At 37.8% G+C, this 13,964-nt stretch overlaps 1 protein-coding gene and 1 long non-coding RNA gene across 2 annotated transcripts; one reads left to right on the top strand and one right to left on the bottom strand.

Annotated features, from left to right (window-relative positions):
• Positions 1 to 100: 100 nt before the first annotated feature.
• On the top strand, positions 101 to 2,750 carry LOC140579067 (uncharacterized). The gene is made up of 2 exons (XR_011983293.1): positions 101 to 569; positions 2,101 to 2,750. It is a non-coding gene; the product is annotated as an uncharacterized lncRNA (long non-coding RNA).
• A 4,327-nt stretch (positions 2,751 to 7,077) lies between these two features.
• On the bottom strand, positions 7,078 to 12,532 carry LOC111856820 (ubiquitin-conjugating enzyme E2 G1-like). The gene is made up of 6 exons (XM_023837076.2): positions 12,324 to 12,532; positions 11,141 to 11,243; positions 10,825 to 10,922; positions 10,544 to 10,722; positions 9,919 to 10,040; positions 7,078 to 9,259 (listed from the first exon to the last, which is right to left on the bottom strand). Exons 1-5 carry the CDS (start codon positions 12,367 to 12,369, stop codon positions 9,954 to 9,956), a joined length of 513 nt encoding a protein of 170 aa, XP_023692844.1. The 5' UTR covers positions 12,370 to 12,532; the 3' UTR covers positions 7,078 to 9,259; positions 9,919 to 9,953.
• Positions 12,533 to 13,964: the final 1,432 nt, after the last annotated feature.

The following is a 13,964-nucleotide window of genomic DNA, read 5'->3' as shown; positions in this document are numbered from 1 at the left end:
TCCATATTCACAGGCATAAGAGGTCCAAATGTGTCCCTACACTGTAAAAAGTCATTCTGTGGGATTGTAGATTAAATTAAATTTAATGAGTAAACTACATGTTACAAAATTAATTTCTTGTTTTTTTTTGGTAATTTTTGCATTAAATTTATTTTAAAAATACAGGAATAGAGTTTACTCAATTTTGTTGCTTATGTTTTACCTATTCTCTTTGAATAGCGCCAAACAGAGAGAATATTGAATTAATCCAATGTAACTCAAATGAGCTGTTTTTAAATTAAAGCATTTCCTGTTACAGGGCACGCTTTTTTATAACTCGCCAGTACGAGCCACGCGTGCGTTGGAAATTCACCACTGCTGCTGCTAATTCCTATCTGATTTCGCCATTTTTCAGTTTGCTTTGATTTATCTTAAATATTACATTAAAGAACATATTTTAACGTCAAACGGATAGCTGCGCCTCTGCAGGTGAATCGTTTATGTCTACGAGGCCTGCACTGGGATTTCCCGCTGACGGCCTGGAGGCAAAGCTGCTCTGCGCCCTTTTTTCAGTTAATTCTTTGACAAAGGTAAGGCAAATTATCAAATTTATATATGAGAAAAGTCTGTTTAAAATCTGTATATATAGAGTATGTGTGATGTGTCGCATTAGCAGACTTTATATTTTAACGCATATTTTACACCGATTAATTAAGGGAATAACATTCAAACTAGCTTTGCAGATGTACAATGGCTATTAGAGTTGTGACGTTCGCGAACGAACCGATTCTTTTGAACGGCTCATAAACATGAACGATGGGAGCCGAGTAGCGGCTGGAGGGGAGCCGTTCTTTCTGTCGTTCTTTTTTTCCTATGCGTGTTACACAAATTAGCTCCTCCGCGAGACAGAACAGTTATAGGGGGAGGGGCGCACCCAGCGCAGGGGTGCTACTGCCTAACAGCATGATGATAGTTGTGCACGCATCCTTCACTTCCACATTGTGTGGAAGTGTTTGTAGTAAAAGCTGTTTTGCACAGAAATTCATTGCAGCCGGCTTTGTTTTTGATGTTTATTTGTGAGTAGGTATTGTATGAATAACATAAGTCAACGTAGCTTTACACATACACACACTTTGTACTAAAGGTAAATCCAAAATAGTGATGTCACTGTCTAAGCAGAGGGATGTTGTGCAACCATATGGAATATAGTCCACACATGACAAATGAGGTAATAATCAATATTTCAGAATAATTCAAACTCAGATATTGGTGTGTGATATCTGAGTTTTAATTATTTGACTACAAATCTCACCTCATCATTCCTCCCAGTGATTATTTCCAGGATAAACTGAGATGCCCCCAAGCTGGCTTCTTAAAACTGACTAAATATTTTAAAAGAGCCAAAAGAGCCGTTCTTTTGAACGGCTCTTTGAAAGGAACGGATCGCCAAGATCCGGATCCCCTCAAAGAGCCATAAATCCCATCACTAATGGCTATGCCGTTGTTGTGTCGAAGTTCGATCCCCCATCGAGATGAGTTTTCTTAGGCCCACCCCCGTGAAAACGGCGCAGGGAGCGCGCATTCAGAGCAAGACTCGCCCGCGAGAGGTTATGCGCGTACCACCGAGCTTCAACAGAGCGCGGTAAAGCCCAAATTTGACACTGTTACCGTTTTTAATCCCTGGAATGGAAGAAAAGAAATGGAATTTCACGCGCTTATTTATTATAATTTAACTGCTTATTAAAGGAAACATATTAAAGGAAACAGCACAGTGGTACATGTTTTATAAAATATAAAATATCCTATCAGAAGTACCAAATAAAATGATTCAATTTGTAAAAAGTCATAAATTAACCATGGGTTGTGTATAGAGTGATGTAAAAAAAATCAAAAAAACAATACAACGCATATAATGATGTTTAGCTTTTTAAAGCGAGTTCACACAGGGGTGGGGCTAAGAAAACTCATCTCGATGGGGGAACCAACTTTGACACAACACTGTTTCCAGTTCATTGATGAGTTGATGTACTACCAATAATAATCACTAAACACAAACGGATATTGTTGCACAGCATATTACTTTAAACTGGAAGTGAAATGTACTCATCTTTTTTTTAATAGGTGCAATGAAATGGAGCTGTAAAGTCTGCAGGTATAACGCAACGACTTGGGGTGACCTGTTACATTACAGACTACACCATTGGTCAGCTAGAACCTCAGTGGAGTGTCTCCATTTGGATTGTCCTTGCTCCTTTAAAACGTGGACTGCTCTCCGCACACATCTCTCAAGGTATCATACACAAGATGAAGCAAGAAAGTCGGAAGTAATTCTCTCTCTTAAGTGTGTGCTTTGCTCAAGTATTTATACCAGTGAAAAGGAATATTTTAAACATCTTGGTAATCATTTGAAGAGTCACGAATCCACAGAGTGTGTGTTTATTGGATGTGCATTTAAAACATTATGTTCCTTTTGAGACCCTTTTGGGTGAGACAATGTTTCATTTGTGTGGTCTGAAAAGGTGGAAACCATGTTTGTTACATGCATTTATTTTAAACAGTGTAACTGCATTATGTTTTTTGAACAGTATGTGTCTAGAAAGTTAAACAAAATGTGCAAACTTTACTGTTCTTGTCCTGTGTGAATTGATATGCCTTAAAAGAAATTGGAACAAAAAAGATGCAGTGATGTTGACAAAGAGTATATTAACACTGTTTTATGAGAATTTTCTTTGGCTGTTGTTGTTAATATTAAAGCCAGAGTTTGTAATTCATCTTTGAAACCTGTGTCTATTATTCATACCTGAAATCAGATTTAAATTATTTTAATTAACCTGCTCATTTTAAATAAAATAACATTTAGTTTTACGTCAAAACAATTCCATTATGTAGGACTCAATTGCATTGGGCAGGGGGTGTCAAATGAAACCAATATTTTTGTTAAAATTTTACTTAATTCTTTTATGCGTGCTACTTGCAGTTACTCATTTTCAAGAGTTATTTTTAAGGAGCTCATTTAATTAATTTTAACTCAATTCTTAACTGTTGTTGAATTTAATTAATAATATTGCTTGTAATATGTTGCCACAATTTTATTGAGTAGATATAGGGTATTATTTTTTACAGTGTAGTGCTACAGCCATCCCACTCACTTAATCTCAATCATGCTTAACACTTACAGAAGATTCAGGAGCAGCATCTCCATTTTTCATTACCATCAAAATAAAACATGAGGGACAAGTTCCAGGCACTTCTGGAATCTATAATCAAATTCAGTGAACCTACTCTGGTGGCTCATAGTGGTTCAACACTTTCATAAGAGGGTTCAACTGACATATCGGGTAGCTGATAAAAGTTAATACTAAGGTTCCACAAATTTAATGGAACTGGCTTTAATAATACTAATTATTACTAATCTCCACAAGATGAAATGCATCCTGACCTGTTACAAAACAACAACAGACATCACAAATAATACAGCATTTATGTCACAGACATAGCAGAATAAATTATGTATATATATATACACACACACATGTATATGTGTGTGTATGGGTGTCTTTATCTGATTATCAGGTCTCAAGAAAAGGAAACAAGGAACACACAGCTGAAAAAATGAACACAATTTGACTCACATGCAATAGCTGGACCGTATGCAGATCGAGTCTCAGGAGGAGCTGCATGGTTCCAGCCTACAGGACACAGGAAACTTTGATGCGCCTCAAACAAGGCCAGCCTGAGAGATCTCTCAGCCGGAGGGATCTCTCAGCCGGAGGGATTAGCCTTTAACCCTCTGAGACTTTACTGACAGAAGGTAATGGTCACTATGGAAGAGTGTTGCACTACACCTGGCAGTCATGCAGAGTAAGGTAGGCCGCTTTTTTCCTTTAACAGAAGCACTGAAAATCTAATCCCAATCATTTATTTTTAGAAATGGGGCAACAAGAGGACATGCTGGTCTGGACGCGTGTGACAGCTCTTATCCCTAAATCTCTTAAAGCTTTACATGGCTAAAACATTATATAACCTTGTGAGAGCTGGTAGCAACATCCCATTGGAAAACTAGTAAAAACAAAAGTCAGGCAAGAGTGAGATAAACTGGGAGGTTGAATCTGAGACAGGACACTAGTTTGTCACTGATAAACATCAGAAAGTCAGAAAGACTATATGAATTAGGTTTATTTGCATTTATTTGCTATATAGGCCATAAGGATTTTGTTAATTTTCAAAATAGAGGTTTGATGGCAGTCATTTCTATACATTGCAATCAGAAACAAAAAAGATGTGAGATTCCTGCAAAGCTCAAGCATACAGCTATACACTATCCTATATGTAATGCAGGGGCGTAGATTTCTGGTGGACGGAGGGGATGTGTCCCCACCAATATCCTCCGACCATTGAAATGTCCCCACCAATAATTTAATCCACTTAAAAAAAAACAAACAAAAAAAAAACAATCGTGCTGTCAACATTAACCTAGACACGCAGAAAGGGATAAATCACGTTCTCTCCTTGAGTCCTCCCGCCCCCAAAACACATATGAACATTTTGATTGGCTGTGCATTTCCCTGCTATCATGTGAGAGGCTGTGGCTGCGTTCAGATACAAGCAGTGCCAAATGCAGTGGATTTTTTTCCCCGTGCAAGAAGGTGTGTTGGGTGACACATGTGAGGATGGCGGCAGCAAAAAAAAAGAAGCTGGACATAAGGAGCTTTTTTTTCAAAGAAAAGTGTAAGTCACTTCAAGTTCGCTAGTGAATCCATCAATGTCCATCAAAGTAACGACAACAGTTAACGTTAATGCTAGTGGGGTTTTGACATTACACTATTCCTTAATTTAACTTAATGAATTGCATTTCGAGTGGATTAATATTAATCGAAGCATTGCTAGTATTAATGTAAAGTGATTTTGCATTTTGCAGCATATTAAAAAAACATGCATTCCGTGGACGGAGTTGGGGTGGCGGGGTTGGTGGGTGGGGCAGGGGATGGGGGGGTGGAGTCATAGGTCCCCACCAATGTCCAGAGCAAATCTACGCGATGAAGGGTTTCTGATGACTTTTGGACAATCTTTGTTGTTGTTTATTTTTGCCAATTGATTTCCAATAATAAATGCATACATTTGCATAAAGCAATCTTGCCTTGCCAACTCTAATACAGTGGTACCTCAGTTCTCGAACTCATTAGAACTCGAATTTCTTAAAAGTCGAACCAACCAGTTCGAAAAAAAATTACCTAGAGCTCGGTCTTAATCTCAGAAGTCAAACCGTGAACAACTACCTAAGATAACTTGTAGGCGCAGGGAAATGAGTCACGCAGCATCTCTCTCAGCTGAAACAAAGGGTAACGCTTCAGTCTCAGCCTTGCATTCGCTGTGATAGCATCGTGCATGTTTACACTAGCTGAATACATATAGAGAGTAAAAATACATTTAGACAACAATAGACAGTAACAGTAATTATTATATAATAAAATACACTTAAAAATAAAGATTTCTTATTCATTATTTTAATATTAATAACAAAGCCGAGCGGGGACAGAACTGAGACAAAGGCGCAGACGTCAGGGTATCGGGGAATACGGGGTTTAATTACATGTGAGGCAGGCAAAACGCAGAAGGACAATACAATGACCAGACTGGGGAAACAAACTGAAACGCGGACGAAATACAGAGGGCTAATGAAAACAACCAAAAACAGCTGATCACACAGGGATTCAACACGGGGTTAAAGAGGGGGGTGGCACACGCAAGGAGCGGACGATCGGGGCAGAACACTTTTTTTTTTTTTTTACTTTACACATTGTTTGGATACATTTATTTTCTTACTTTACAAATTACTGTTTTGATAAATGTGCTTAGGTGTGTTTAGTACAGTATATACTCTTCTTGTTTTATCCTGTTCATTTTGTGTTTAAATGCTTAAAAAAAACATATTTAGGTGTAATTTTTTGGGGCAGGAACCCAATTAATTGGTTTTCCATTATTTCTTATGGGGAAAATTCGATCACAACTCAAACAATTCATGATTTAATTTGCAATTAACTATGGACAGTTGTGTGATTAATCACGAATAAATATTTTAATCTATTGACAGCCCTAATGAAAATACAAGAACTCTCACTCTAACTCAATATCTTTTATTCGTTATTAAAAAAACAATCTTTCGGTCTGATTTGAATACATTGTGTATTAATTTTTTGAGATCTTTTTGGTAGTTCCACTACAATTTAAGAAACTGAACATAGAGAAATATTACAAAATAAATTATCAAAGACATTTCAATTATCTGAAATGTAATTTACAACTAACATTTTCAATTTCTAAAGCTCTTGCGCTTGAAAGACAATATAATGTATATGGATTAATGTAACATTTATTTTGTCTTCCCAGCACAACTGTGTTACAAATAACTGTTCCTTAATTCAGAAAAGTTATCAGAGTACCATTAAAGTAAGCAACTGTTGATAAAAAAAACACTGAAATACTCACCTGATAGTACTAACATTTTTTAATTTGAGCTCCTACTTACTGCCACTCTTTAAAGCCTATTTGCACCTAAGTTTGTCTTCATAATTATATCAGAAAAATGTGCACATTATGTGGGTCTTGTCCATTCTTGCATTGTTTGCAGCCTAAGTATTTTTTCATATTTCAGTTTTTGTTTCATTCTAAAATCCATCCATACCTGTAACGCATTTAATAATACACATTTTATAATAGTCAGTTCTACATTTTGTTCTGAGAAACATGTCATGTTATCAACCAACTTATAAAGTGCCTTTTCATAGACACATAAAATTATAATTAAAGGCTGGAAAACACAGCACAGTAGTTGATATTCTATAGCAACCCCATAAACATTAGGATCAGGGGTGGCCAATCTTATCCACAAAGGGCCACTGTGTATGCGGGTTTTCGCTGCAACTCCCTAATTAGATTACTAATCAGAGGACTGATTGGTTGAAGAGTCCTCACACCTGGGTTTGAACAGCTGACCTACAGGTTATCCCAAAAACCTGCATACATACCGGCGCTTTGCGGATAAGATTGGTCACCCCTGATTTAGATCATTTAGTCCACATGCAGCATTTTGCTGCTGGGTGATAAGTACAGGCGAACACCTTTATTGTACAGGCTGACTCACAAACTTAAGAGCATTGGTAATATTTTCCTATACGGATAACAAAAGAGCAGAAGACAACAGCCGTGATGTTCTGTGCCAAGAGGACTGGTCTTCTGAGAATAAATGTACATGCTTTTGTTATACCTGGAAAAGGGAGGACAGCACTGCCCCCTGCTGAACAAAAGCAGAATGAAATGGCTTGTGATTAACTGCTACTTATTTTTATGCACCTCATGACAATAGAACCTAATGATGTCATTTATATAGTCCGTATTTCATAATGTTGACTGATCGTTCTGGAAACAGTGTTGTGGTTAATGGTCTAAAATCTCTGCTACAGATGTTACCAAAAATACATTATATGTAACAGCATCCAAAACTAGAATAAATACATATGCAAATATTCCGCTGCAACAAAGCTAGATATGAACCTACACCCATCTGGCAAATAAAGTGTGGATTATCCCTTTAAGACATCACAATGGCAAAAAAAATCTTGAAATGATAAATTTACCTTTAAATGCATCTTGGTCAATCTTTCACTGAATATCTAACATCCTATGTAAACAATGTCCTATTCCACAAAAACATTTCACTGCTGGGAAAAATGAATCCATTCATGTCACAGAACATCAATTCATCCGTCCGATCAGTAAAGGCATGCAAAGTTTAGTAATGGATTTCATCCAATAGGCAAATTATAACACTCTCATAGCAGTAGCTTTTGCTGCATCATAAAAACCCATCCATCCATCCTACTTATGGTTGCGACGATGACACAAGTTAACAAAAATGATTGAATTTACAGAAATTATATTTTGGAAGAACTTACTACAGAGGGGGCCAATTTCCATAGCATGAAAAATATACATCACTTTTGTTTTGCACATTATGCATGAAACCTGTAGCAGTCCATCCAAAAGGGAAAAAAAACTGCAAATACTTCTAAACACCAACACATACTTATATTGTTGTGGTAACTTAACCCAGAAATGTGAAAGCAAATCAAAGAGGAAACGTGTGCTTCATGAAGCCCAAATGGGCACCAGTGAAAACAACACTGTATATCAGGTATCCCAAACCTAGTTTTATGGCACAGATACAGGGGAAAAGTGCACCATTTGCTTAGGAAATTTATGTGTGTGTTTGTATTATTGCTACACCAAATGGCCATTTAAATATACCAGCTCATTCTAATTGGAGCACAAATCGTAGAAAAAGTTATGGGACAGTGTGCCTAGCAATGGACACTGTTGATTTATTTACCCTGAAGTTATGTTAATTACAATGCATTTACCAAGCAAAGAGAGGCACTTTTGAGGGGAGGGCACATTAGTAAAAATAAATCTAAAGAAAAGGAAATGACAACAGGAGCATGCAACACGACATGAGCAGGCCATCTGAAGCACCCGGACCTGACAACATGCCATGTTGAAGCCACCAAGCCAATCAGGTGCAGCTAAACACTGCCAAGGAATCATCACGTTCCCTCTTTTTCATATGGTTTAAGGAAGCCAGCAGCAGAGGATTACACGCAAAAATGCTTCAAAGTGGGTTACCAATCATTTCATTTCCAACATTTATGATAATAAGAAAAGGGTACACATGCAAAAATCAGGATGACCGAGATCATAATTTTGGAGCCAATCAGTCTGGCATATTATTAGTCGCTAATGAGAGCCATAACCAATTTTTCTGTTATAATCCTATTACAAGGCTTATGTTCAAAACAACACATAAAAATCACACTGATGCAACTGGATTATGGAGGGTGAGGGAAAGGGCACCAAAATCCACCGAAGTGTGCGGCGTCCATGTGATGACTACAGAAGTGCTGTTTATTTGGTACTAGATGTTCCTGTGTGAATATGAACAGTTCGTATATAACATTTTATATCAGTGCTATGTACAGGTGTTTCCCATTCTTCCTGAAAATTGAAGTAAATCACTGGACTTCAGAAACTGTGTCTTCCTTTTTTTCCACTTGCTTTTAAGTTGGCACTTGTTGTGCATTTCAGTCAGAGTTCATGTCATTGTGGCAATGTGTTCTACCACAGCCTGTTTTTCCAGCCTGGGTCAGCCATAGCTCACTAGGGCAAGTCTGGCAATAAGTGGGGAGAGTCCATCAAGGTAGTGCCACCCTGCTTGTCAATCGGAGACCTGAAAAAAAAAAAAAAAAACTCTCCACTAGGCACTAGGTATACTACAAATAAAGCAAACTATTGCATCTTACTAGAGAAATGTACATTCAACATTGCTTTAAAATCTGTCCAAAGTAGCACCACAAAATTCATGCGAACAACATATGGAAAACTTTAGCTTGTTGGGAATGGAAGTAGGGTGGTTAAGTAACGAATGGTACATGCAACTAAATTAATTAGTGAAATTTCATTACATGGTGATATATCACATTATGTACTCTTATAAAACCAGGGTTCCTGGTTTTTGTAGGAACAAAGTACATTAACTCCAGTTTTTTCAAACCAAAGTAAGCGAACAATAAAGTAATGATTACTGTACATACAGAGCAGTATCCTTCCTAACCTGGGCTGCCAGACTGTCACCAGACAAAGCAATACTGCTGTACATTATTTACTTGCCTAGGCATTGATGTCAACCAAACAGAGTGAATTTTTTTGACAGACAGTGAATTAGATCATGTACAACTGGAATATTTTTGCAACAAAAACCGAATAAAATAGAAAACCTCACTATGTTACTGCCCTAAATACTAACTAGTATTCTCCATTCAATCTGTCGGAATCATAAAAATAATGCTAAGGGAAAATAATATAATGATGGATGTTTATAGCTCTTACCCTGAAAACTGAAGCTACTAGGTGTTGAACAAACGTCAGTCGAAAGCAGTCTCTTGACTTTTTCTTACACAACGAGCAACTTTCCTTTTGAATTCGCCGTGTCGGTCTTCCCTCCACTCTTTCTGCCAGGGTTGAAATGTAGAGTTCATCAAAATTTAAGAAAAATTCAAACTAGAACAAACTATAAAGTGAATATAAAAAATTAACCAGGTGATTAGTGTCATTTGTTAAATTATTTTTAGCAAACCATTCGATACAATGTTACAAATGTTGTAGGGATAGCACATTAATTTTACAACTGTTCTCCTTCATATATAAGAAAACATCAAAAGATGATAACTATCATCAGACATTAATAGCAGTCTTAATGGTATTTACTAAAAGAAGAAATTCCCTCTGGAACTAGGAGTTTTGAATTTATATTTGTACAAGATAATGCCATAGAACAATTACATAATTAGATAAATAAGGAAGCAAACATTTATGTGGTAGGGAAGGGTGAAAATGGAACATGGGAAAAACATTTGACAGCATGGACCACTGGGAAACTGAGTTTCTAACACTGAACTATACTAGAATGACAAAGATACAGTGAAGGAAAGCGAAGTGGATCAAAAGTACTTACTGCCGCATCTACATTAGCAGGGGAGTCACCGTTAGGATCCGCCAGCATGGAGATCACGCTGATCATGATGGTCTCTACAGTGTGGATGGGAAGCCAGCGCTCCTCCGGCTTCTCGTACCCGTACTTGTCCTCCCCAGGCTCGTGCAAAATAGAAATACACACATCACCATTCTTGTCCACTGGAAATGGGACACAGACAAAAAATAATTAGGTTTGCAACTGAATGTGAGGAGGAAGAAAAAAAAATAAAATCAGACCAAAAGCTAAGTTAGTGCACTCACCATTAGGATGCCAAATATCAGTGACAAATTTCATTTTGGGTGGACGAAGTGGATAATCTTTTGGAAATGTGAGATGAGCTTTAAACACACCACCTTCGCTGTGAGCAGAAAAGGAAAAATATAAAATGTAGCAAAATTCATACTACAGGTACACTGTACTATATCATTTTTTAGAAACAAGATATTTCATTCTTAATCTCACTCTATCACTTCTGTATTCCATTTGTGACCAATAAACCCCACATATACCTGATTTTCAAAAAAACAACAAGAAATAAGTACCTTACTCTATGGATAAAAATACTCTCATACTTACTAAAGTGTGTCTGGCGGGCCAATGATTAGAACTTCCCACTGATAGAGATCATTGTCATCTATTAATCCTGCAGAGAAGCCTTCCACTGGATTTTTATTCAACTCTGGAATCAACACGAAAGCATATTACAATTACACACTGTGAGTGGTAAATTAATCACAAACTAAAACAGTTAACATAAGGGTTTCCAGAGGGATAACAAAGAAAAAACAGAATTCTCAGATGAATAACTAACTTTTAGCAATTGCTGAAAAATGCGAGGTAGAGCATCTCTTGAAACCAATACGGAGATCATCAGACTGGAAATCTGCCCCCCAGATACTTTTCGATAATGTTTATCAAGACATCATTAAATGTTAACAAATAAGTGGGTACAACGTAGGCTATCCATAAATTTAGACATGCGCAGTTAAACCAGGCCTTCAACGCTATTGAACCGAATGATCGAGTGAACCAATGAGCAGAACATACACAGGATGTGCACAAAGCAGCTTTCTGGACCTGCCGTCCTATTTTAATATCACACTGTAGATAAGCCACATCACACTGATAAGGCGACATGTATAATAGACGTGGAGGCTGATTTTCTGAGCCGATCAGTGTTTAAACCATGTCAAGGGATATGCTCTGTAATGCAGCTTTAGCTGGCTTGCAGACAAAAGGAAAAAACAAAGAGGGGGCAAGAGCTACCCCGAAGTGGCTAAGTGCCGACACCGAAACCAGAAGCCATAAAGCTGCCTAGCTTGTGGCTAATGTGTTAAATAGCCCCAGCTATACGTCTTAACAATTCAGTTCACATCATGTCAACACGCAACAGTTACTCAGCTCGTACAACAGCCACGCACAAACAAACCTACTGCCAAAGGCACCGACTACGGAAGGGAAGAAAACTGCTTTAGGGCTGTTAGCTAGCCGAGTAGTGAGTCAGTTTTAGTGAAGAACTCCAACGTAAACTATTTACGTAAGCTAACTAGCTACATTGTTTGAAAACATTTTTCCCAAACACCCGGCTACTTTCTAATGTAAAGCAACACAACGAGCCTCAATACACTGCGGTTTGCTCCGGCTGATTAGCTACCAATGCACACAAAACTAGTTCACCTAACTAATGTAGCCGTCTACAATAGTAAACAAATGCGTTTTGTTAGGTGCTAGCTAGTTAGCACCTATCTTTTAAATTTACCTGCTAGCTGTCGTCTGAGTAGTAAGGCTGACTGTAACTCCGTCATGGTTTTTGTACTTTTATAACACCGAAATGGCAAATGTACTCTATTAGCTGGCTAAGACACGACAGCTAAATAAATAAAATAGCAAGAGCCTACGTCCGTCTTTTGCTCAGTTTTACTCTACTGTACTGCTACTCGCGCATGCGCAGAGCCACCAAACGCGAATCGCTACTTTCGAGGGCATCAAAATTGCGCATTGCTGGTGGAGTCGTCGGGCAACTGATTCGTATCAGCTGGTTTGATATGCACTATTACCTTTTATCTAGAGCAGTATTGTACACGTATACAGTCTGTCACTGTTCATGAGGATTATGCTGCTCTGATGGTTTTCAATGTTAGCCTTCCGGCCAATCATGTGTAACCCCCCCTGGCCGATTAAGCCTATCAAGAAGTAATTATTGATTATGCCGGTTATCATACAGAGCATAATTCATAAGGATGGGGTTCACTGCTGGGTACATATACATACTTACCAATGCCAGCTGCTGACTAAAATGTTAAATTAGGCAAATTCTAGTTTGAGCCCCCCCAATATAATTTCAGACCTGATCTGTAGTCCTAAACATTTTCCATTGGTTGATACAAATGTACTCCTATTAAACCTGTTTACTGAGTCTTCAACTATTAACCTGGTCAACTGATGCTTAGGATGTGATGCTAACAAAATTTTTCTTTACTTTTTTTTTTTAGGGGGGCATCATGTTGCTGTCAGAGGCAGACATTCAGCTAGCAAGCATGATCATGGTAGTTGTAGGCCTATGTAGTTGTGTTGTTCCTACAGTGAAACATGGAGGTGGATCGATGATGGTATTGGGGTGTTTTTTGGGGGAGGAAGGTCTGGAGGTGTAGTCCAAATTATATGAATTATGCAAAAAGAAAATTATCAATTAATTCTTCAACATCACACAATTCCTACTGGTTCACATATTGGACAAAAAATCTTGAACAGGATAATGATCCCAAGCATTCTACAAAATAGAGCCAATATTATATCCAATCCAAAGAAATGCAAAAAGTTTTGAGAATTATGTCTTGGCATCCCCAGTCTGCAGATGCCCATTCAGCTGGCATGGGATGATCTGGATCAAAAAGTTTGAAATGACTGTCCAGCAAATAAGACAGAACTGTCTGCATGCTTGGAAAGGAGCTTGGAGGGATTGGACACAAATTATTTACAAAAATTGCTGGAATGGATGCTGCAAATCTGCGCTACTGTGATAAGGGCAAGGGCTGGTTATTTTGATGAAAGTCATACTTGGGTACTCACATTCATTAAATTGCCCTTACAATGTATATTGTCATATTACACTTCAAAACCAGACAGTTACATTTAAGTACCAATGGAGAACCACTTCAACTACCACTGTGTATCTCCCATCAAAATGACGTAAGGACAGCCATTCTGTGCCAGTACGCTCACCACACAGTAGGGAGAGAATTCACCACTTAGATACATGTGCTTTGTATCATTTGTGACTTTATAATGCACTTTCAGGCCCAGACAATAAATGGCATTGGTTGTGGCACAAAGACTGCTTGTCACCATTTGTATTTCACACTGAAGTTTATCTTGCCTGTTTACCTTTGCAGTGGATACA

Source organism: Paramormyrops kingsleyae, chromosome 17 (assembly GCF_048594095.1).
Source record: "Paramormyrops kingsleyae isolate MSU_618 chromosome 17, PKINGS_0.4, whole genome shotgun sequence".
NCBI classification, from domain to species: domain Eukaryota; kingdom Metazoa; phylum Chordata; class Actinopteri; order Osteoglossiformes; family Mormyridae; genus Paramormyrops; species Paramormyrops kingsleyae.
This window is presented reverse-complemented; position numbering and strand designations above follow the sequence as displayed.

Coding starts and splice junctions, on each gene's coding strand:
- LOC111856820 (XM_023837076.2), bottom strand. CDS start 12,369: ATGACGGAGTTACAGTCAGCCTTACTACTCAGACGACAGCTAGCAG. Junction 10,723..10,824: donor TGATATTTGGCATCCTAATG/GTGAGTGCACTA, acceptor TCCCATTTCCAG/TGGACAAGAATGGTGATGTG. Junction 10,041..10,543: donor CTGCTAATGTAGATGCGGCA/GTAAGTACTTTT, acceptor CAACCCTGGCAG/AAAGAGTGGAGGGAAGACCG.